This window comes from Acromyrmex echinatior, chromosome 2 (assembly GCF_024713525.1).
Source record: "Acromyrmex echinatior isolate Ae372 chromosome 2, ASM2471352v2, whole genome shotgun sequence".
In the NCBI taxonomy this organism is placed as follows: Eukaryota; Metazoa; Arthropoda; class Insecta; order Hymenoptera; family Formicidae; genus Acromyrmex; species Acromyrmex echinatior.
Window position 1 is genome coordinate 23,045,416 of NC_141853.1, and position 24,322 is coordinate 23,069,737.

The window sequence follows — 24,322 nt, forward strand, 5'->3', positions numbered from 1 at the left end:
TAAAATATAAATATTTCGTTGCTAACAGCTTAAGTTTTAACTTAAAACTCGTTTTGACTTTTATTAGATTCTACTAAGTTTCAAAATACTCTAGTAATCAGGATGGATTATTAATTCATTTTACTTTCATTGTTCCATGTTAATATATTAAGTATTTATTTAATATACAAAATATGTACACAGTTTATACATATATTATACAGTCGATGTGGCAGCAGAGGTACAAAGTATGACATCGTAATTATGCAGTCTTAAATCATTTTTGCTTAAAAGATCATAATTTGCTCTATGATTTTCGATCTCCAAATTTCTCTACAAATTTGGAAATAAAAAAATCATAGAAATTTGGGATGTTTTAAATAGATAAAATTATAGATGAGCATCTCCCGAAAGTAATATGAGAATGATACTCGGTAGATGCTCATCAAGTGGATCTTTTAAGGAAAAAAAGGGAGGGGGTTTTAGCCGTTAGGCGAGACATATGCAGTATCGCGATGCAAATGTCTCGAGTCCGGCACTCCTCTAGGGTACGGGCCCTAGGGGGTCTTTTGAAGATTTCCCCCTACCCTCGTAGAAAAAAAAAAAAAAAAAAATTAGAGTACACAATTTTCAAACGAAAGATAAACAAATATACTTAATTATGTCAAGGTTTGTGCCTTCATTAAAATTAACAATTAAATTTAGAGTATTATAATTTTTAAAAATGATGGAAGATATATTAAGTCCTAACGTGTGCAAATTATTTAAACTTAATTAATTTTGGCAGTTACATCTCGAACTATTACAACAGTATTGTAATAACGATATGTACTTAATAACTAGCAATCCTTGGTAACAAAAGTTGTGCCAAGATACTCTGAAGCCTTGCTGCCCAAACTTTAGACGAATTTGAATATTTGTTCATGTTATATAAATCGATCTTTGATCAATGTCCATTTCTAACTTTGCATTAGGACTACGCAATATGGCTAACTACTTGAACTGGTCAACTTATGGCACTTTACATGCGTATAATATCTCTATAATCCAAAAGAGAAAAATAAATATGTAATGGAACATAATAAATCACAAAATGTATCATCTGTGGTACGAAAGAATGGTGGTTGCCCATAAAAGACGTTGCCAAATCCATCGTGGTACTCTGCACGGTATGAGACTGGTCATCGCACCGGCCAAGTGACGAACCCAGTCCCAAATACCCCAGGGTGCGTGTCCGCCGTTGATGTAAAGAACATATGTAAAACCGTCCTTACATTTTCCTCGGATCGAGTAGTAATACGGAAGGAAACTGTGCAGTCGAAAGTGACACCTCTGATAAAACAATATAGCGGGAGCGTTGCTGGAGAGCACGTGTAGGAAGACTGCCTTTACGGAGGAACGTTCTGGAGCGGTGACATGAGCGAGTAACTGTTCCAGTAGCAATGACGCTATGCCATTTCTCCTATATGCGCGACGTACTCCTAAACTAAGTATATAACCCACTAAACAATTTTTTCCCAGACTGGAGCACAAGATGCCGCGATCCTCCTTGTTCAATCTGGCATAAGGCTTTATTTCTGCGACAATCAGCCCTATTATTACTCCACCGTACACTGCTGCAAGTGCATAAAACCTTGACGAACTTGTGATGTCTTCATACCATGAATAAGGATAATCTGTGCAGGTAGAAATTAATCGTTAGTTCTATTTTATTATCTAAGTTAAAAACACTTTTTATTATATTATTTATTTATAGCAATTATTTTAGAATATAATACAAACAGAAAACGTGGTACTTAATAAAAAAAAAATATTTCTAGTAGCTACATATAAATTACAATTAACAGATAGACTACAAATAAATTACAACTTAGATTAAATAAATTAATTGTACAATTTATGAAATATTTGATGCTTTTCAGTGAGAGACATAGTGTAACAATGATCATTTCATCTTTGTTTAACATTAGTAAATAAACAAGAATGTAATGATTGACTATATTACACCATGTCAAGATTCAAATTAATCTATACTGATAGAAACAGGCACATTAGTGTCTGAAGATTCTCTTACAAATTTTTGTTTTGAAACTTGAGACTGTATATATAAGCAATACTTTTGTTATTTCTGTGTCAAGCTCTCTTTCTTCTGAGATGTCAAGACCCATTTCTTTTCTCTCGTCTTTTTCAAATTATATACATTTTTATTAATCAAAAGTAGATTTCAAAAAAGCAAAAGAGAGAAAGTGTTAAAGAATTAAAATTATATTACAAAAATATCTTCCAATCTTGCATCTTATTCTCCTTTTGTAGGCAAGAGTTATGCTGCTTCCAGGATAGACGCTCACCTATGGGGAACCAATCTTGGCAGAGCGATCGTACTTCCTCCAGGTCGTCGGGACAGAGGAAGCGCAGCTGTACCTCGCCCAGGATGCACAGCGGTACTGTGACCGCCGACGTCGTCACTGTGACTGCCGGCGTTGTCACGGAGGCCGTCGTCGTCGGGCCACCGCCGCCGCCGCCGCTGATAGTGCTGGTGCTGGTCGAACAATTCCTCGCAACAGGCTCATCCGTGATGTACGAAGCGCGCTGCTTGACGTCGGGCGGCCCGACGTCGCTCGCGGCGACGGCGCCGTCGGGTTCGCTGTCGTCAATCTCCGGCAGTATCACCGGCAGGTACCGGTTAAAAGATACGACCATCGTGCCACGGCTTGCCAGGTCTCACCTCGCAGGTCATCATTTGTGTCGTTGTGTGGTCGAACGGTGGCAAGACGTCAGATAACGGCGATAGCGACGGCAGTCGTTCGTCGCATGTAAACACACGGCGACACGCGGGTGTCCCTGTCTCTTCTCTCCGTCGCTTTTATTGTCGGTTCACGCGATTCCCGCTTCCCGCTGTACGGTGAACGGGCTTGACACACGTTCGTTGTTTCTCGCGCCTTCCTCCGCCCTCCCCCCTCCCCCCCGCGTAAATGGCCTGTGGTGCACGTGCAGGTCGGCCACACAAACTCGATGACTCCCCTGGACCACCCTGGATCCTTGCCAACGTACGATTGTTATCTAAATCGCGCGCGCAAGCGTCAATAATAGCCTATCAACGGCGTGTAGTACACAAACTGTCATGACGTGACATTCGTGACAGCTGTTTCGAATTCGTGAAACGATCCAGAAAAATAACAGTATATACAAGTGTAACTATTTTCACAGTAAAGAATCGTATGTTCTTTCCAATAAAAATACGATCGAATATTTTTATTTCTTTTTTTTTTGTTGACAACAGATCAGTTGGTGGACACGAGACTTTACGCGACCTTAGGAGGGGATGATCAAGAGACACGTGGAACGTCTGCGTGAGCGAGTTGCTTCGAATCAGCTGTTGACAGGTTGATTTCGCGACAGTTGAGCCATTCAGCGCACCTCTTTGAAGTTTCGCTGGTCACCATGGCGGCAAACAAGACGGTTATCGTTCTCGCGCCAAACGGTCGCCGGCAGAATGTAAAAGTTACGATTAATACGACGATCCTGCAGGTGAGTCCAACGAGGATTTAGCACGATACTTATATTCGAATACGTTTCATCAAAATAAAAAAGATATCCTCGATATGATTTTCAAATAAAGGTTTTCTTGCAGGTTTTGGAGGAGGTATGTCAGAAGCAGGGCTTTAACGTCGACGACTATGACATTAAGTGAGCATGACACTTGAGACTTCGGTTTCCACAATGATATAATTTCTGTAAACCATACATTACATCTCTCATTGTTGTTACAGACACAATCGTCAGATACTAGATCCTAATACGATATTCCGCTTCACTGGTTTGCCAAATAATGCTCAGTTGGAGATGGTGGCCTGTACAAAAACTCGTACCATGTCGAATGTCACAATTGGCATTCAACCGGAGGATGGACAGAGAATATTGCGCGAGTTTTCGCCAGATACAACGTTGGCTCAAGCGTTGATGGAAATGTATCCCAATTCTGACCTTGAGAGAGCTGTGTTGATCTACATGCATCGTGAAGTATGTAAATACAGGATATTTCTAATAAAAAATTTTAAGAGATGATTTGTTAAAGATTAAGAGGGGTTTTTCATATAAACTCCTATCTTTCTATAAAGAATTAAACTCCTTCAAAGGTGGAGGTAAAAGTTAAGTTTTTATAATGTCTATTAGTAATAAGGTTCATAAAATTTAAAACAAGAAAGAAAAAGGGCTACAAGCCAAAAAATTTTTATAAAATTACATTTTTAATGTAGAAGTTGGAACATAAGTAAAGAAACAATTACATTCTTTAGTTAAGATTTAATCACAAAGTGCTAGCAATAAACAAACATTTCGATCGCGATCGGATCATTATCAATGTTAAAACATAAAATATTAAATGGTAAAAAACAATATATATTAATATATATATTTTTTTTGTTTTATGCACTAATCCTGTAGTACAAGTGACCAAATTTACCATGAATTTTCCCAGGAAAGGAGAAAATTACATATTTTCCAACTTAATATAAAATTATTAATATTGTAATAATCAAAGAATATTGGCAAAAAGAATGTATTCTTAACATGACAAAATTCAATCATTTTTGTCATTTTCGTTTCACTACTCTTCAAGAATTTGAATTGTGATGATTTTGACGATTTTTTATGAAGTTAGTTCACTTTTAATGATTGATAAGATAATGTTTACTCTTTATTCATGATTAATAATTCAAAATCACGTTTTTTTAATTGGGTCATTTTTGAAGCGATACGGTATACCGTAGAAATTGTTGTATAATTATATGTTTAATGCGAGCGAATGAGAGAGGTTGAAAGTAAACGGCTCAAATCTTTCCAGGTGTGTGGCAAAGAAGCGTTAGAGAAAACAACATTAAAATCGCTTGGACTCAATAGCGGAAAAGCAATATTGAGATTGATGTATCGTGATCATGAACAATTAAAAACTCAGGCACATATATCTACGCCTTTGCTTCCAAAGTCAGTCGCGAATGATTCATCGAGTGACCGAAAAGTGCCATCATCTTCACCATACTATAGTAAGACAAATGAAACAATTAATTTACCAACAGAAAGTACATCAAAAATAGAAAATCAAGAAGAATCGAGAGATAAAGTAAAAATAGACATAAAAGATGAGACAGTAGATGCGCTTAGTGATAAAAAACAAGAGAAAGATACATTTAAGATAAAAGAAAGTCATTCTATTGCATCCAGCCACGAAGATCACGATAAATCTGGCACAAATCGGCATATTGCAGAAACATGTGCAGAAGTTCAGGAAAACGCGTATGAAATTAAGTTTGTAAGGTGTAATTGTGCATACGTGCAATTGCGTTCAAGTGATAGATTTACTTATCGAGAATTTTTGTATTACAGTTAGGAAAGAGAAATGCTCTAGTGTTCAATCAAGCTGGAACTCAGGCATTGCCGAGGGAGGAATTGCCGGATAGCTTTTTCGACCTCGATCTACACGACGCAAAGACACTTTTACGAGATGCTAAGCGTCGCAGAGAGCAACTCGAGGACGCTCCGCTTCTGACGGAGGCGCAGCGTCAGCTGGATCAAAATAAGCACATTCTGGATCGATTAGTTAAATATCGTCGCGCCGTAATTCGCATACAATTTCCCGACCAATTCGTTCTTCAGGGTTTATTTGAACCGCTAGAGACTATCAAAGCTATCAAGGATTTCATCAAAAGCTATTTGGAGAATCCAGACTGCGAATTCACTATCTGTGAGTAATGACATGCAATTATCACATTCATTTTATGCAAAGGCAAACATGTAATAATTTTATTATGGATAAAATTTTATTATATATTCTTTTCTTTTCAGATACTAGCCCACCAAAGCATATTTTAAACCCCGACGCACGACTAATAGACGAAAATCTTGTTCCCTCTGCTATCGTTTATTATTCTGGACCATCATCGCTAAACTCGAATGTAAAAGAACAACTGACAGATCCTAGAGCCGCTGGTATTGAAGCTGTGAAATCTAGGTAAGATATATTGATGGCATCATTTAATACAGATTGTCATTAAATTTTGCATACTTATCTATAGAATCGCCACGATGCGGAAAGAACAAGATCTAACGACTGAAAGTGATAGAGGCACAGTTGTCGAGAGCAATCATGTCACTCCGGGACCAAGCGGTAGCGGCAAATCATCATTGCCATCAACTCAGAATCAAAACAAAACACCAAAATGGTTCAAACAGGCATTCAAATAATCAATTACCTAACAGCACCGAAAGAGGTTCCTTAAATTTTAATATAAATGATAGGCTACACGGGACTCTATGAAGATCAATGTATACACTAGCACAAACGCGTATACATGTCATCATAACGTAAGTTCTTTTAACAAGTCTTAATGAAATATATAAATTCTGTACACAACAAACGTCCGTGTCTCTCATTATTCTAATTGAATTGTACAAAGCTCTTTACACGTAAGACTTTGATGCTTAGTAAAATTAGTTACAAAAGTGGAAACAAAATGCTACATATACAAATAGTAGGATTCTTAATATCTAACTCTATGGCCGCGATAATAACATCTTATATGTTATATCTGTATATATAATTATATAATTTGTATGAAAAACAGTGATATAGCGAGTGATGAAAAGTACAATTGTGAAATATGTATCCATGGTACTAACTGCGTGATAAAGGTGCTTTGATCGATAACATTAAGTATATATTTTAAGTAATAAATGTGTAATAATTTAGACAGTAACGAGATTTTAGTCCATTGTCTTTTCTCCTTGTTGAAATGGCAAATGCTTAATGTATCTTGCAGAATGAAGCGAAGGTTGTAATAATGTTTACGAATGTTAATGTGAATCGACTATGTTAATCATCTATTATATATTTAGTGCCATTAACTTTGTAAGTCGGGCGGTACCGTCGTAGGCGATTGCAACTGCAAGTGCATAAGCCTTCGGACAGGACCTCCGATTATGTTCCCGGCCGGGCCGGAGCCGCCGGCCTCGGCTTCGATACTTTCTCGCAAACTTGCCTCTACGGGATCCGTGCTATTATTATCGTCATCATCCGCTACCAAACTTTCGTCTTTTACCATCTGCGATTGTAATTGCGAGTCTAATAGCCGCATATACTTGTCCATATCGCCACCTTTATCCTCGTCATCACCACCCAGTGATCCCTCTGAACTACCCTCGAACTCGTCCTCTCCTCCCGGAACAACTAAATCAAGAATGCCTCTTAACGTACTATCGAAAACATCTGCATCGAAATCTATTCGCGCGCCATCCTCTGCGTCTTGCATGTCATTCTCCATTGATTGTTCTCTATAAATGAAATTAGCAATTATCTACTTTTTCATATTTTGCTAATAAATTATGATGATGATTCCCAAAATTGTCGATTTCTCCGACAGATAGAAATCATACCCTAAGAAATGCACGCCATCAATATCACTGGTTTGATTGAGAAACGATTGTACTTTTTCTCGGAGACTTAAAGATTCCTGTTTTTCTAATTTTTTATCCTTAACGTTGCCCCAGTGTTGGTTTAAATATGTTTCTAACTGCGCTGGGTCCACATTTAGCCAACTATTGGTATCTGCAGGACTCAGCGTACTCTCATCTTGAGCTATGTACAGAAAATATACTTCATTATAATTAAATGTGTATTTAACAGTTTGGAAATTATTTGCATACTACTTTTTAAAATAGTATAAATATTTATATACTACTAATTCATCTGTATGCTACTTTTTAGAAATCATTTAAATATGTAAATAAATTACCATGCATTTCAATGTCATTCGTCTGTATGTTCTCCCATGCTTCTAAGACTTTTTGAGCATCGCTTTCGTACAAATTCGTTAGATTATCAAATAAAGTAGCATGCTTCAAGAAATATTCTTTCGCCGTAGATAGTAGCTTATCATGTTCCTGACTACCTTCCAACAGATCTCTAAAATAACCGTTCGCTTCTAAACGAGCTAAGTAAGCGTTGAAAGCTGATTCATTCAGCTTTAATTTTTCAGCATCGTCGGGAACGTCCGACTGTTCTTTGATACGTTTTCTACGCTCTTCATTGGCCCGAGCTACTAACATCTCTAAGCCGCATGCTATTTTAACTCCGAGAACATGAGCATTGTATTTTGAGCAAGTTGCAGGTGGTATGTTCCAACCTGTTCTTGGATCACCAGTATAACGACAGTGCGTCGCCATCGCGTACAAACACTTAGTCATTTTAACATTGACCATGGTTCGTTGTTCGGGAGGGAAATATCTCATGGCACGACAAACCTACAATACATTGTAATAACTAATATGATGTACAAAATCGACAAATATGATGTACAAAATCGGAGATCCTTAAGTATTCTAAAAGATTTTGAGAGATGAATCCTTAAACTCATATCCCGAATTAAATTTTAATCCATTTTTATACTGAATTAAATATGAGGAATTACTTTACAAATTTTTTAGAACACTTAAGAACCACCTTGTGTACGTAAAAAATCAAATTAATTCTATTGTACTTTGCGTTCGAGTGGATCCGAATGGCAGATAGTTCTAATCGCTAGAGCTATGAGTCTTGGTTCTAGACGAAGTATAGAGGCAGCCTTCTCTGGAAGGAAGGCCCGGGCCTTGTGCTTCCTCTTCTGAATCTCATCAGGATAAATGCCAATTCGCTTTTGTAATACAAGCTGCACCTTCTCGGACATCTTAGAGATATGTGGCTTGCCGTTTATGTTATTTAATAAATTGGGAAACGACGTTCCCCTTTCTCTAATAACATGAATATCACCGTTATGAATGAACACACGATCCTGGCACGTTTCAGGGCTGGCCCAGAGTGGCAGGACATGGGCACCTTCTATCAGAAGAAACTCTCCGTCCGAATCTACCACTCTAGCGATCAATCCGTCAAAGACTTTGGTGAGCCTAAATATTAGAAACACCGTCAACCATTCATCCCCTATATCCTCATCAAAACGCTGAATTGCATAAATGTGAGGTAAGGTGTGGTAATCTGGCAAAAAAATGATTAATTATTCTTATTGGCTAGTTGATTATCTTAAGGAATAAAACTGCAACAAGTGGAAATAAAAATATCCACCTTCCTCCACCGCTGATCCCTCGAGAGTTCGATTCAGCAGCATCGCCTGCTTGGTTCTAGGACGGAAATTTAAGCTGTCACTATGCCAGATATGATCGCCGACGAACGAGGCGATTTCCTCGTTGTACTTGGCGATCTCCTCGCTCAATCTCGCCTCCGTCACCGCATCCGGGTCGGATGCGTAGCAGAATTTGGGATAGAGGAAACACTCGATGGTATCCTCCACCTTGATCTTGTGCGTGAACATTGCATTTGCCATTTTCTGGCGTCGCATTTAAAATCCCAAAAATCGTATTCCCTCCCGTCGAGTGCGCAAGCCTACGTCACCGCGTTCACCGGTTCAGTTTGGAACAGACGCGGGATTGTCTCACAGCGCTCGGCTGCCATGGGCGTTCCTCGTGGATGACCGCATAGACCGATAAAAAGCGTGACTGAAGTTGTTTACTGCATTATTTAAGACACGAACCATAACCTATGTGGGACCGCCTGACCGCCATCGAATCGACGCAGCTCCAGGGCACGCGCGCTGTGACGCATGAGCCCTAACCCTAACCTAACCTCCGCGCGATCTAACCTCCGCCATCGCGCTTAATCATTCAAGGGATGCTGTCTGACATTGTCTGACGCGGTGGTCGCGTTGTAGTGCTCGCGTTTGGTGTATTCGTGCGAATTACATGTAATTACGTGCGATGGGGCGCGACGCAGAGCGTAAAAGTGGAGACGCACGTTTGGTTCTCCGCTGAGGGAGACGGCGGAAGTGGATAATTCTCACCGATGAGATCGTCGTCATAACGAGACAGTCATTTAGTCTCTGATGGACCCGGCTTCCTCGATCGCATGCCGTAATCGACGGTAATCGCAAGCGAGCCTCGAAAAATAATGGCGATCATCAGGAACCACCCAGGCGGTCGATCGTCGAGCTGCCTACGCAAGTACCGGCTGATCTTTGCCTTTGGCATAACTGTGCTATGCGTCCAGGTCTACCTACACACATTCTTTGGTCTGGATAATGACAAGGGCAAGTCCAGCCGGTTATCGTCTGGAGAGGTAAGCCTTATCTCCTGAAAGACAGTAAGTTTGTTTCTTATTGCAACATTAGATTGCTTTAAAACAAAATTTTCTTTTTGCTTTTACCAAGTATTCAGCAAACAAGAATGGATTGAAATGAATTGAAATGGATTCAGATTTTCAGAAATATTCACGAATATTAAAATGAATGCTTATAAATTTTGCATTGCAATTACATTGATGCAAATACATTTTTATTTATTTATAGAAATTACATGAAGCATATCTCTATGCCTTTCAATTTAAAAATAATATTAGTTTTTTCTATGCATTGTGAATACTGTTCAATTCAAAATTTTGAATAAAAAATACAGTTTTCAATTGCATCTAATTGAATCTAATTGAATCCAATTAAATCCAAAAAAAAGTATTCGTTATTTAAAATATGCATTCGGATAGAAAAAAATTTCAATCCATTTTAATCCATTCTCGTTTGCTGGGTATCAATTACATATACCTATTTCAATTTAATATACAAAAAGTATATGTTAATTTAAACAAATAGAAAGTATATGTTAACTAAAAAAATAGACCGAATAATGATAGAAATAATAATAGAATACCTAATATAGAAGAATGCTAAAATGCTTTCTTATATAACACTGAATATTATAATACATAGAATATTTATAAATTTATTATAATGATACTCTCTGGCAAATTGCAGGGTGGTTCTTCTCAACCAGAGGAGGATGAAGGCCTGCCAAAAGGTTTACGTCAACTGAAACTTCCACCCGACAAGCAGACAAACACAAACAAACAAACTCAGCTACAATCCCAGCTAAGAAATCGCACCGCCAAAATAAAGCTAGATCGCAAGTCATTGAACTTCACACCTGTGTGTGAAGTTACGGTCCGGGAGGCGGTGAGCGCCATAACGCGTGCTCAGAATCAAGCATGCAAGCAACGCATTGTCAATGTGACGTGCCTTAGCCAGCAGGGTTTGTTGTACCCGGAAAGAGTACAATCTTTGTGTCCCCATTCTCCAGGTTTTACAGGCATACCGATCAACTTGGGCTGCTTCAAAGACGACAAAACGTTGAGAGCACTTTCCGGTTATTATCACGTCTTCAAAGGGATCAATACGCCCGAGCGTTGCGCTTATATGTGTCTTCAATCAGGATTTCCATACGCTGGTACAGAGTACTCGTTAGTATCTTAGTCAATATCTATAATTGATATACAGAATGACAAAAAAGTTTGACCACAAAACATTTTATCACATTTTGTGTTTATCTAAATATTACTTATGTAACAATCTGATATTATTAATATTAAGACGTCATTTGGATGTTTACTAAAATGAGACTAATATTAGCTTGCTACTTGGATAGTAATTTAAAAAATACTACATATAATTCAAAAAATTAACTCTGAAGTACTAGTTACATCTTATTAAAAGAAAAAAAATACTAAAAGATTTTTAAAAGGAATATTAGAAAGATTTTTTTTAGCTGCTTGGGAGAATTTATCTGTAGAATGTATGGTCCTGAAATGCCTTAAAGATTGTTTCAAAAAGTTAAAGGTATCTATTTTAAATGTTAATTATTTTTGTTATTTATAATAATGAGCTATAACTAACATTCCAAGGTTAGTGTTTTGGTATATATATGTTACTAATGTCAGTTGCTAAACAAAAAACTTTAGCCAAATCTTTTTTGTCATTCTGTATATATGAATATGCTGTGCAGCCTTTTTGAAATACCATTTGATTTTAGGGTAGAATGTTTTTGTGGAATGGAAGAACCATTACAGACGAAACGTTTACCAGATTCCAGCTGCAATATGAAGTGTTCCGGTAATCCAAAACAGACATGTGGTGGTTATTTAACTATTAATATATATTGGACTGGAATTCAGAGTATGTGAATGCAAGTATAAAATGTAGACATCTATAATATTATTAAAGAGCAATTTTTGTCTCGACAGAATTTAAACCTCAAGAGGCAAGAAATTCGAGTTTAAAAAATGAAATCGAACAACCTGTACGAATAGCTTATCTGCTGACGGTGAACGGTAGGGCGAGTCGGCAAGTGAAACGACTTATCAGTATTTTATATCATCCCTCGCATTTATTTTATATTCATGTTGATGCGGTAAGTTTAATACTGTAAAAAGAAGAATATTATTTTAATTTTAATTTAGATAAGAAATAAAAATAATTTGTTTACATCATTGTGATCAAATGAAACACAAATTTTTTAATTACAATTATCACAATTTATTATATATTTCCATTTAAACTTTTTCTTTAAATTTAAAAACAGTGTTTTTCAAAATTGTTTCTATTATAAACTTATTATACGAATGTAACAGATAAATAGATCAATATTGTATCAAATTGTATTTTTTCAGAGGCAGGATTATTTATATCGTGAAATGTTGGAATTGGAAAAATTGTGTAAATTAAACAATATCAAAGTGGCAAGAGGGGAAGGTCTGCGACACGCGAGTATTTGGGGTGGTGCGAGTCTTTTGACGACATTCTTGAAGTCGGCGCAACAGATGCTCGCCTATCATCAACACTGGGATTTTCTCGTAAATCTATCGGAATCCGACTTCCCTTTGAAAAGCAATAATCAGCTGATCGAATTTCTCAGTTGGAACAAGGGTATGAACTTTGCGAAGTCGCATGGAAGGGAAGTCCAGCGTTTTATAGCTAAACAAGGTTTAGATAAGACTTTTGTCGAATGTGAAGCACGCATGTGGCGAATCGGTGATCGAAAATTACCAGATGGTATGTTAAAATTTTTGTATAAATTTTTTAATTTTATTGTTTATAAATTTTTATTTCATATTTACGCTCATATAGTATTTTTATCGATAGCTTGTACACATTTTTTTACTAAGTATTTTTTGAGCACTGTTTGATAAATTCATTTACATTTAAGTCATAAGATACATAAAGTCTGTATCATCATGTGGATCTGATCTTTAAAAGTATTCCATTATTCGATATATGCATTACTACATGCTTACATACATAAATTAGAAATTTTTTAAAGATAGATAAACGATTATAAACATTGTCCTTAGAATTGTTTAGGATTATCTGTTTTGAATTTTTCAAGCATCAAAGAGTGTTCCAGTGTTAATAAAGATTTTACTTGATGCTACAAATGCTTTGAAGTATTCTTTAATTGGTTCATTAATAAATAAAAATTATCTCTTCTAGTTGGTTAATTGAATGCTTCGAAGTATTTAATTGACCAACAGTAACGTTAAATGGATTGTACCTGCAATTCAATGTCTAGTATATTGAAAAATTATTTCTTAAAATAAACAGCATCGATATAAACCTACCTGCATATGTGTATGTACGTGTATGTAATTATACAATATTTTATTAATTTTACAGGTATTCAAGTCGATGGTGGTAGCGACTGGTTTGCTCTGAGTCGAGACTTTGTCGAGTACGTCGCCAGTCCAAATCCTGATCAGCTGGTATCCAATCTTTTAAAACTATTCAAATATACCTTGCTGCCAGCTGAGTCATTCTTTCACACGGTCATAAGAAACTCACGGTTCTGCAATACTTACATAGACAATAATCTGCACATGACTAATTGGAAGAGGAAGTTAGGTTGCAAGTGTCAGTACAAGGCCGTGGTGGATTGGTGCGGATGCAGTCCGAACGATTTTAAACTCGAGGATTTTAATCGGCTACGAAACACGGCGGATCGCAATATATTCTTTGCCCGTAAATTCGAACCTGTTATCGATTATAGAATTATAGACCGCGTGGAAGAATGGCTGTATCCCGATCGAGTGAACAAAACGACTAGATCGCGAGGCTACGATATGTATTGGCAAAGTCTGTATCATCATGCGGATCTGAGTCCACTACCGGATGATGCATTGCTAACGCTCTCGTATTCCTTGGCAAGATTGGTTTACCGCAAACTGAACATAGATCACAAAAATATTCGCTTGCTGGAAAATACTGCATACTTTCGCGAGAATCGTTTCGCTGGTATATTAATTCTGGCAGAGAGTAAAAAGGAATTCTCTGATGTATCCGCACTGCCTGACAGTCGTACGAGACGTGTGGAGGTTTTGATCTCTATGCGACACAATTTTTCTGCTAGTAGATTATGGTCGGGAAAGATACGAAGTCTCTCTGTTAGCACGGATTACGATCAAAAGGAACAGACATTTAGAAACTTGATGGGTAGTATAGGGCCGTATTCGACTCCGGTCTTGGCCTATGAGTTTGACGCGAGTGTTACAATACCGCAGAATGTATCAATCCTATGGATTGATCCGCACGGCCGCCTCGCCGACGTGAATCATATACTACTCGAAGAAATGACCTTGGTAATTATCATATGCAACACCAAACGTTTTTCTTACAGTTGGAATTTAAAAAATTTTTTTCCCTCTTATTTCATAATTAGGTCTTGTGTAACTTCATGAGTAGAACTACTGTTCTCTTTTCAGCTAAACTTCTTGCATAGTTCATTTTTCTTCTTTTTCTCTTCACGTTGGAGAAAAAAGAGAAAAAATGAACAGTGTAAGAAGTTCTTGAAAAGAACAAGTTTTTTGTTTTTTTTTCAGGTAGGACATGTTAAGCCGCAGCTAAACGAACAATTAGCTGTTGGTACTTGGCGATTATTATTAGTTGCCGACACTCAGCTGATAGCGAAATTAAGATTCTTGGTAATTCCGTTGTCCTATTGGAAGACCAAGAGAATAAACTTGGATAAGGCGAAGGAGATAATAGACGGTCCGAGCACCGTCTATCATATTACAGAGGAAATGAATAAAAGCTGGTCGAAGTTAGTGAAATCTGCGATAGTGAATGAGCAGATTACTCACAGTCAAAATAGGATCGGTGAGGACCTCGACGATTGGCTGGACAGATTAGTATACGAGCACTACGAGATCGATGAAATGTGTGATGTTGATCGTGAGATTCGGTCCGAATCGAAGTTACAAAAGTGTCTCGACACCCCTTGGAGCTCCTTGAGCCCCGATTCAAAGGCTGATACTCGTAACCTATGTCAAAACTACTAATTAATTATTTTACCAACTACGTGCCATTTTCGCCGTTTTGAAACCTATTGTACGTGTATAAAGATTGCAAGACATCTTTAGATATTTTTATATATCGATTAAACTGTACATATATATATATACTTCATATTTATAAGACAAAAGGTATATATATAAATATATGTATACATACATTTTTGGTATATGTTGTGTGATTAATATTTCTGTCGAATATTTTCACATTAAAGATTAATGGATTATATTGATAAAAGGAGGTGTCGTTTTTTTTACAGCTTAAGAAAATGCCGAAAGATATGTTTTAAAGAATTCTTAGGTTGGTAGTTGATTCTTATATTTAATATACACAAGATAAAGTAATATATGATCGTCTTAAGTACATTTTTAAAATGTGTCATAGTCAATTATAAGTCATATTAATATCTTAAAATATTACTTAAGATGATCTTAAAATAAGAACCGACTACAAATACCGGCCTTAGAATTCTCTTGCTTGAAAAACTTGTCTTTTTATTTGATGATAATAAATATAACAAATATGTGTTACATATTTAATTGAGACAAAGAAATAATATATAATACTTTTGATAATTAGTTAAGAAAGATATAGTTAAATATTTTATTGTTATATTATTATATTATATTATTTTTACATTTGTAATATGGTTTACATTTTATTTCAAATTTCCCTCTTCGAGATTTCTATCATCTAGGTCTCCTTAAGCTCTGTTCATACATATTCATATAACTTGTGTTTAAGCTGATATTCACAATTGTTCTATTTAAAATCGTCTTAAGTATCATAAAATCTTAAGATATAAACTAATCACATAGCTGTATCTTAAGAATTACTTAAGGTAAATTAATGTGCGTATGTGACGTGTGCTTTTTGAAGTTAAACATTTTTGGAATCAATTTGTTATATCTAGATTTTCATAATGTTAGAAAATTCAAAAATATTTTTTCTATCTGTTATTTATATTTTATCTTTTATATTGATTTTTTATTCGAAAGTTTTTTCAAATATCAAATACGAATGTAAACGTAAGTTGATTGAAAGCAAGAGACGTAAATAAAGAAGAGAATATAAAAAAAAACGTCATTTTTTTAAACAATCGCACTCCGGTACTTCGGAATGCTTCGTAATCGTGTTATCATCATGGCATCACCAATCAGATTCGTCCTTTCGTATCTCTCATCCCCTTAAGTAGGAACTTCACGTCACTTCACGGCGTGATATGATTCATCGAGTTATTTCGTAGCTGCAAAGTTGCACCAAGTCGCACGCGCAGGAGTGCAGTGGAGTGGAGTGTCTGCGCGAGCCGACCGTGTTGACATCTAGGAAGTTTAAGATGTCGGGGAATGTTTTGTGCTATGAGCCGCTGGTATGTTCGCGGACGAAATGACTTGCTTGTTGTGGCGCCCGTCAGCTAAATTCCGGCCTAAGTTAAATCCCAAAGTGCTGTAAAAGTGTCGCACCGCCGGTGGGACCGTGCCAGGTCGTCCAGTCGTCATTTGCCACCGACGCCGACGCCGTCGCCGAGCGGGGACTGGGGAGTACGAGATAGACCGAGGGTAGAAGAGAGTAAGAGACGAGACGAAGGCGCCGAGAACTGGTGCCACAGTGTTTGTGTGTGCGCGCGTACCACTGCCAGGACCTGAAGGTATCCGTGATCCCGAGAGTCGCGTTCCTCTTTTCTTATTTCTCTTTCCGGTTGTACCGAGCGGACAGGTGAATTTAATCGTCGCGGAGGGCGGACGGAATTAGGTGGACGGTGGAGGTGAAACGCGGGACGATACACACGTGGTGACGATTTTTCAACAATCATCTCAGCTGTGATGGGAGCCAAGGCGAGTACCGTGGCACAATCCGCTGGTGGCAACGGTCAGTCCTCCACTGGAGCCAATGAGACCACGATGCAGGGCTTCTCTATGCTTCGCTCCCTGCCTGGTGGTGTGGGTATGCTTCAGCATCAACATCAGCAGGCCAATCAATCGCAGAATTCGCGTATGTCCGGAGACAGTAGACAGCGTGCACGCTCCCTGAGTTCCGTGCCGGATCTCTCCTCTGCCGAGCAGGCTAGCCTCTCCACCTCGGTCGGGGTAGGAGTTGGCCAGGCCCTCGGTCTGCCGCAGCTCGACTCCGACGACACCGACGAGGAGAGTGGTCGCGTCTACGCCGCTCACAGCTTGCCTTCACACATTTGGTCCCTTAACGGTAAGTCCAAGTCTCATCTACATGTTTATGCATCTGTCTACAGACAACCTGGAAACTGCTCGCTTCCAGGTTGTCAAACTTGCTGCAATTCTTACTGCGACTCTGAGAGTTAACAAATCGTCTTTGTATCATTGATACGTGAATCATTCAACAATTCTTTGTTATTCTGCATCAAGAGAAAGAGCCCTGTACAAACAATACTGTTAAGATAGAGTCATCTGATCGTTTGTTAGCCAGTCATTCGTCGCGCATCTATCTTATGTTTATTCGCGTGACAGAATTATTTTTCAGTCTGTGCCATCAGGCCTTTTAAAGGATCTCACTCTCGCAGGGCTTTAATCGGCAGTCTCTAACCTAATTGCGAGACGAACGCCGCAAAAAAGCGAGGTTAAGTCGCGCAACCGCGAAAGCTCCGCAGACGAAGTTGGTGCGCGACGATGATTCGCGGGTGGGACAGGGGGCGTTTGTTTTGACGCGTGTTGCCGGGGTGGTTGGCCCGGTAACCGCGTACCACAATCGATGATAGCCCGAGGACACATCAGCGGGGCCTGGGTAAATTTTGAATCGGCGAGAAATATCCGTGGCGTAAAGGGAGAACGAGGAGAAAGGGCGTGTCAGCTCTCGCGTGAAAATCGCACGCGGATGGGAAAGATGAGGCTCGAGAGAGGATCGCCGCGCAAAACAGCGGCCCATAGCTGAGGTTATGTCGGGTTTATTATGGGAATTATAGTGAGCTCGTGCCTGAACGAGCACGAGGCCGAGGCTGTAGTCCCGGTGGATCGGGTCAGACGGGTCTTTTACGGTATTTGCGTTTTTCCGATTTGCACTCCCCTTGATTTTCCTCCTCACTCTTCTCCGCCTATTTTTTTTATCCTGTCCCTTCTGACATTCTTCACCTTCATGTTCAAGGTCTAAAGTGTCCTGTATGCTCCAAGTTTATTCTGCCGGATGATATCGAGTGTCACCTGGTCATGTGCCTGACCAAGCCACGACTCAGTTACAATGGTAAGTGGATCGAATGGTGACAAGCTTGTATATTTATCTTGATTAATAATAGATACCATTTCTTAAATTTCCCTTGTTTATTAGTCGGCGAATCGTTTGCATCGGAAATGGTGCTCGTCTGATTTAATTAATTAGCTGATGGTAATTATTAGGATGGTAATTAAGTACGCCTTTGCTTATTTCCATGACAGAGGATGTGCTGACGGATGGAAAAGGCGAATGTGTCATTTGTTTGGAGGAGTTACAATCTGGAGATCTAATAGCCCGCTTGCCCTGTCTCTGTATATATCATAAAAAGTATGTACGATAATATGATTTATCTGTATTTTGTTTTAATTCTTCATCTACATATACTGCAAAAAATATTGGTGTGGATTTGTAATTCTTGGTACTTATATCAATGTCATTATAGTATGGATTTAAAACCTATAATGTTAAATTCACATATTAATATTGATATTAACACTAATACAGTGAGAATTAATAGACACTATATTGTGTTGAACTGATGTTTTTTTTGGAAAGAAAAACAGAAAATATGTTGATAATAGATCTGTTCGCGTAACGTAAAATCTCAAAAAAATTTTGCATTTAAAATGAAATAAATATTTATTCAGGAGTTAAACAGACCTGATAATGTTGTTTGGTTATTGTTAAGAAATTCATTGAAAAGAATATTATAAGTTGCTATAAATTGTTATAAAAACATTAGTATATCTATATCACTTTTTAATATTGAATTTTTTAAATATTAAAATATAATAGATAATATCGTTCTCTTACTATTAAGGTAATAACAAAAAAATTAAGTTTTTTAAAAAAGAGAAAACTATTTATTTTTTAATTTAACAAAAAAATATTGATTGATAAACTAATATCGATAAAAAAAATATATTCTTAAGCCAGCGACTCGCGATGTATGTTTTCTTGTTTGCTTGTATTTTAGTAAATTACTAGAAATTATATGTTCCGTGTGGTACAATTCTTAATAATTTATTAGAACTCGAGCAAAAAAAACTGTATCATGTGCTGCTGATTTTAGAAACATAAGTTTTGAAGTCTTTTTTGTCATTTTTGTTTCAAAATTACCTTTTTTTAGTTATAATGATTTTAATGTTCTTCAAAATTATAACAAATCGAATAATATAATAATAATTAAGATAATCAAAAGTTACAATTTAAAAAATATCTCTAACAATTTACATTCATCTAATTCATTTATGATAATAATTCGAAAATGATATTCTTCTAGTTGGATTACTTTTTGAAGTAAAAGATATAATATTAAAATAATACTTATATTATTACATATTATAAATACAAATCATTAATTACTTAACAAATTAAAAATATCACCTTTAGTTACTTATGTACATTATGATAAGATAGATAATGTAAAATTTCATGTTTCTTCTAGCTGTATTGATAAGTGGTTTCAAGTGAATCGTAGCTGCCCTGAACATCCTGGAGATTGATTTGTACCTGCTGAACTTGGTGAAGTATAGTGGAACAAGTTGCTAGCCCAATGGACATTTACGTCGATGGGATTGAGGTGGCAGGAAATGGCAGAAATTTTAAAAGAAGCTAGTCAAGGTGGCTGCTAGTCCGCAATGGTGATTGGTGCATGCGGTGAATTGTTCGACTGAACGAGACTCACTCATCAAATCGAACATACGGAAACACAGATGTTTGATTCAATCCTCAATTCTGCTATTGTTAAGCGGAGGACTTAAATAACAAAAAAAATCGCCATAGGATTCAACGATACACAATGCTATTACCTATACGTATCTATAATTAATCTATTATTGCTCTATCGCTTAATATCAATTGTACTATATTTATAAATTTTATTTAGTTTTACATCTTGAACTCAATTTAGCGCTTAAGCAGGACAATCTTTATTATTATCAATCATGATTTCTTCTTCTCTTATTCTTTTTACGATTCTTTTTTTTTTCTTTCTGGAAAAGGGGGACTGGACGAATCTTAGTCAAGGAGACCTGCATAAGAGCAGGTGAGCTCTACCTTAGATAAGTTAGTTATATACTTTAATTAATTTTTAGTATCGAGACGATATATCGTAATTTTCGTTGTCTGTTGGGGAATGAGTGCTAGAAAGGATATTTTTGATACTTTCATAAAAGGGAGAGCCAGAATGTGTATAAGAGTTTCGAACGCTGGAGATGACGACGTAACACTGTTGATGCTGTAGTAACAATAAAGGTTCTGATTTAACCTTCCTTACTGAGATTCATACTAATGTGATAATCTCTTTTGTTGTTATTAGAGAGAATTGACACGCTCCGTGTTACCGAGATGTACAGTCTATTGTCGATTACTGAGGATTACCTACTGTATAATTAATCTCTTTTGTATATGGATAAGGATTGACATAACCCAGCAGAAGTAGTTTTTGTAATACGAACAATCAAAGTCTATCATTGTTCCGATAATATATGCGCAAAATCGTATATGTTCAGCTCGGATTTGTCTTTGCGTGCGATTTAAAGATACAAACTAACAAAGCAATGAGACGAATACGATGAGAACAGAAAAGTGAGAGCGATACTATGCAAAAACGAGAGAAGAACTAGAAATAAATTATATTAATAAAAATCGAACGCGTAAACATAAAGTATGTACATATATATGTATATGTATATATATGTATATATATGCATACTCTCGCGTACTTTCTCTCGACAGATATTTAAGTACCAAACTAAACACTTTTCACTGATAAACGAGAACTGAAAAATTTTACGAGCTACAAAAAAGTCATTCGTTGGACTGCAAGCGGTCTTTGAAAAAGATTAATTTGGAGCTTTTAAAATATATTTATTATTATAAAAATATATATATGAAATGAATAAATTAAATAAGTATGTAAAAAAAGAAGTATCTCTGTATTCAAGAGAAAGTGCGCGACGCCTAAGACATCCTGTATGTATACATATATTATTTATATATATATATATATATATATATATATACACACACACACACACACCTTTTTTAAGCTATACGAGAGGTAAGTGGCCGTAGAGACGACAAGCTCGATTTCGTAAAGAAATAAAAAAATAAAGAAAAAAAGATGGAGGAGGATGTAATAAAGATGCGATATCGGTAATAGCGACAACAATATTGCAGGAAAATTTTTCTTTGTATTTTGTTACTAATCGAGGACGAGGATTGTGTCTCGCGACTGGTCATTTATCGATTTTACGATATGTGTAAGGCTCGTTGTATGCGACGATTTTATAAAGACGGAATGCGGGGAAGAAAGCGGAAGGTAATCGCGCGCAATGAGGGACGCAAATAGATCGCATGCATCCTACGGCGCGGCGAACGACGAAACGCAAGGAACACGTGCGTTGCATATGTAGTGCACGTCGAAGATCGCGATACACTCATACATCGCACGTGCTTGCCTCGCTCTCGATCTCGGTAGCGGTATTCCGTATTGCGAATCTGTTCATATCTTAGTTGTACGTACCTTCTTATTTGCTGTATTGAAAAAAAGGAGGCATTATATATGTGTGTATTTGAAGGCGCGGTGCTGCAACTAAAATAATAAACAGAATCAACGATATCTGTTTTATTATTCAAGAAAGAAACACGAAATATAATGATAGATTTTTTATGTACGTTCTTATGTCTATGCCTTTTATTTTTTACGAAATGCTGAACCAACGTATCCAATTTTTAATATTAATTGGCGAGTTTTAAATTACAATTCTGCTAAAGCTTTAATACTTCATATTTTTTTCTGTCTGAAACTTTGCCAGATATCCCTAATTTTTAATTTGTCATTCGACAACTGTATTATACTTTTAGATAAAAATAGACTCGAGATCGTTTAAAGAATTTGTCGAAAGAGACGCTTAGTTCTTGGGACATCTTTTATTGAACCGTGTTGTCTCACAATAGTTACATTGTGATACTTTTTGTTGATTTAAGATGTACGGTACGGAATTCCTCTATCTGAGGGGCTGTAATAACGATCTGATTGTCGTCAAACAAAACGTGAGAGCCCGAAAGAATGCGTCTACTCTAGCTCCGTAGAATAAAGAAAATGAAATGCGGTGGAAGGCGGTAGAAGCCTAAACTCGCAGGATTGTAACTGTGGACACACACAGGTTGTAATGAACCATTTGTATGTACGACACTATTGACTTAAATATATAGTTTATAAGCTATGTTCGATTTATGAGACGTTTAATTTTAGAAGCTGATTTTATTTTATGTGCGAGCAGGAACATGAATCGTGCGATCATGGTAATTATGGGTAGATATTGTGAATGATTATTACATAAAGATTTGATAATTTTTTATTCTTCGACCATATAGCCTGATTTTGTTTTATTAAAAGTTAAGTTGAAAAATATTTTTTTAAATGTTAGATCGAAATAAAATAATGTTTTGTTTTAGCATTAGATTGAAACGAAGCTCTGTTTAAACAAAATTCATGTATGATTTATAAAAGATTAAGATTTGATCGTTTAAATATTTATTCATGAATATATTATATAACTTGAAGATAAATTCTTGAACATTCTTTTCAGATGATTACTACAAGTACTCCATTATTTTTGCCTATTGTAAACTTCTTTCAATTTAACTGAAAATGGATACATTATTCATTACATAAATATGTAAACATTATATATCATATATTTTGATGAATCATCATAGAAATATTTTATTTTTTTGTTTGCTGTGTCAGGAAATTCTATCCTATTATAATATTATTTTTTGTTCTTAAGTAAATATTTCAGAAAGATTTTGAAACATCTGTATGAATCGTAAGACTTTCAAACCAAGAGTCGTGTTATAATGAATCATCTTGTAAGGATAATTTGTATGGGATCTGGCTTTTCTTACCTGCTCTTAGGAAATTTCATTCGATTCCATTCAGACAAATGCCCGTATTCATAATCAAACTTTGTATATAAGGCATCTTTATTATCCTAAATTTATCTTCAGATATTCAGTAATCAATGAAATAATTCGTAGAATATCAGAAGATAAAAAAATCTATATCAAGCTGAAATTAGCTTATGTTGTTTTAGGTAAGTTTATAGAAAATATGTCTTTTGCGTATTTATAATCAGGCCTTATATTTAAGGAAGCCTTAAATATAAGGCCTGATTATAAATACGCAAAAGACATATTTTCTATAAACTTACCTAAAACAACATAAGCTAATTTCAGCTTGATATAGATTTTTACTTTTTCTTCAAATTATCATATGTTACACATCTGTGGTGTCAGAGTTAGAGTAGAACTTTGGCCATTTATCATGGTTGTTGATATCAAGTCAATATTAACATAATTAATCCATTGATATTCTTGAAATTCGAAAATAATTTACAAAATTATCTAGCACTAAAATGTAGTAAATGAATTAAAAAATTCAAATTAATCATTAAATTTTAATTAGAACTTAATAGAGAAACGTGATTGTTAATGCAGAGCATATATCGTAATTAATATTACGCTAAGACAGTTAAGCATGGAACGTTCAATGTAAATATAAATTAGAAATAGAATTTAATAAGTTACATGGAGCAATTAAAACTTAAATTCGCGATTTTTATTATTTTGAATGACTGATGTATCTAAATTTTTTCAACCTAAAGCCTTTTTAATTGCATCTCTCCATTCCCAGAATTGTTAGAATGTTTCGTACTATCTGAAGTCAAGTTAGTCTTTTTCTTCTTTTTAAAGGTCTTTTATATGAATTTCCGCATTCCTCTAGAATGGGTCAACTTTTTCTTTAGAAAAGAAATGTGAAAAGAAATTTTTATGAAAAGTGAAAATTTTTATGTATGTATATATGTACTTTTATCTGAAACATACAAAAATTTTTAACGTTTCCGCTCTAAGAAAAAAGTTTTATGGTCGATTCTCAGGTAGCAATT

At 36.2% G+C, this 24,322-nt stretch overlaps 5 protein-coding genes across 6 annotated transcripts; 3 read left to right on the forward strand and 2 right to left on the reverse strand.

Annotated features, from left to right (window-relative positions):
- Nucleotides 1-118: 118 nt before the first annotated feature.
- Nucleotides 119-2,951, reverse strand: Naa60 (N-alpha-acetyltransferase 60). Its single transcript, XM_087416690.1, has 2 exons — nucleotides 2,328-2,951; nucleotides 119-1,655 (listed from the first exon to the last, which is right to left on the reverse strand). Exons 1-2 carry the CDS (start codon nucleotides 2,677-2,679, stop codon nucleotides 1,078-1,080), a joined length of 930 nt encoding a protein of 309 aa, XP_087272816.1. The 5' UTR covers nucleotides 2,680-2,951; the 3' UTR covers nucleotides 119-1,077.
- Nucleotides 2,952-3,030: 79 nt separating this feature from the next.
- On the forward strand, nucleotides 3,031-6,731 carry LOC105154534 (tether containing UBX domain for GLUT4). Its single transcript, XM_011070125.2, has 8 exons — nucleotides 3,031-3,170; nucleotides 3,260-3,507; nucleotides 3,611-3,666; nucleotides 3,750-3,999; nucleotides 4,823-5,287; nucleotides 5,362-5,719; nucleotides 5,821-5,986; nucleotides 6,051-6,731. Exons 2-8 carry the CDS (start codon nucleotides 3,421-3,423, stop codon nucleotides 6,217-6,219), a joined length of 1,551 nt encoding a protein of 516 aa, XP_011068427.2. The 5' UTR covers nucleotides 3,031-3,170; nucleotides 3,260-3,420; the 3' UTR covers nucleotides 6,220-6,731.
- On the reverse strand, nucleotides 6,377-9,565 carry ecd (ecdysoneless cell cycle regulator). The gene is made up of 5 exons (XM_011070138.2): nucleotides 9,092-9,565; nucleotides 8,511-9,004; nucleotides 7,767-8,274; nucleotides 7,408-7,609; nucleotides 6,377-7,305 (listed from the first exon to the last, which is right to left on the reverse strand). The coding sequence occupies exons 1-5, from the start codon at nucleotides 9,363-9,365 to the stop codon at nucleotides 6,876-6,878; spliced, it is 1,908 nt and encodes a 635-aa protein (XP_011068440.1). The 5' UTR covers nucleotides 9,366-9,565; the 3' UTR covers nucleotides 6,377-6,875.
- An 18-nt stretch (nucleotides 9,566-9,583) lies between these two features.
- On the forward strand, nucleotides 9,584-15,425 carry oxt (Xylosyltransferase oxt). Its single transcript, XM_011070152.2, has 7 exons — nucleotides 9,584-10,138; nucleotides 10,827-11,308; nucleotides 11,878-12,020; nucleotides 12,089-12,255; nucleotides 12,515-12,896; nucleotides 13,518-14,476; nucleotides 14,717-15,425. Exons 1-7 carry the CDS (start codon nucleotides 9,971-9,973, stop codon nucleotides 15,173-15,175), a joined length of 2,760 nt encoding a protein of 919 aa, XP_011068454.1. The 5' UTR covers nucleotides 9,584-9,970; the 3' UTR covers nucleotides 15,176-15,425.
- Nucleotides 15,426-15,565: 140 nt separating this feature from the next.
- LOC105154526 (uncharacterized) lies at nucleotides 15,566-22,943 on the forward strand. 2 transcript variants are annotated; one of them, XM_011070113.2, is made up of 4 exons: nucleotides 15,566-17,390; nucleotides 18,300-18,395; nucleotides 18,587-18,692; nucleotides 19,813-22,943. In XM_011070113.2, exons 1-4 carry the CDS (start codon nucleotides 17,012-17,014, stop codon nucleotides 19,868-19,870), a joined length of 639 nt encoding a protein of 212 aa, XP_011068415.2. In that variant the 5' UTR covers nucleotides 15,566-17,011; the 3' UTR covers nucleotides 19,871-22,943. The 2 variants fall into 2 exon arrangements, with proteins under 2 accessions (XP_011068415.2, XP_087272826.1); XM_087416700.1 differs by lacking the exons at nucleotides 18,587-18,692; nucleotides 19,813-22,943 and adding an exon at nucleotides 18,480-18,580.
- Nucleotides 22,944-24,322: the final 1,379 nt, after the last annotated feature.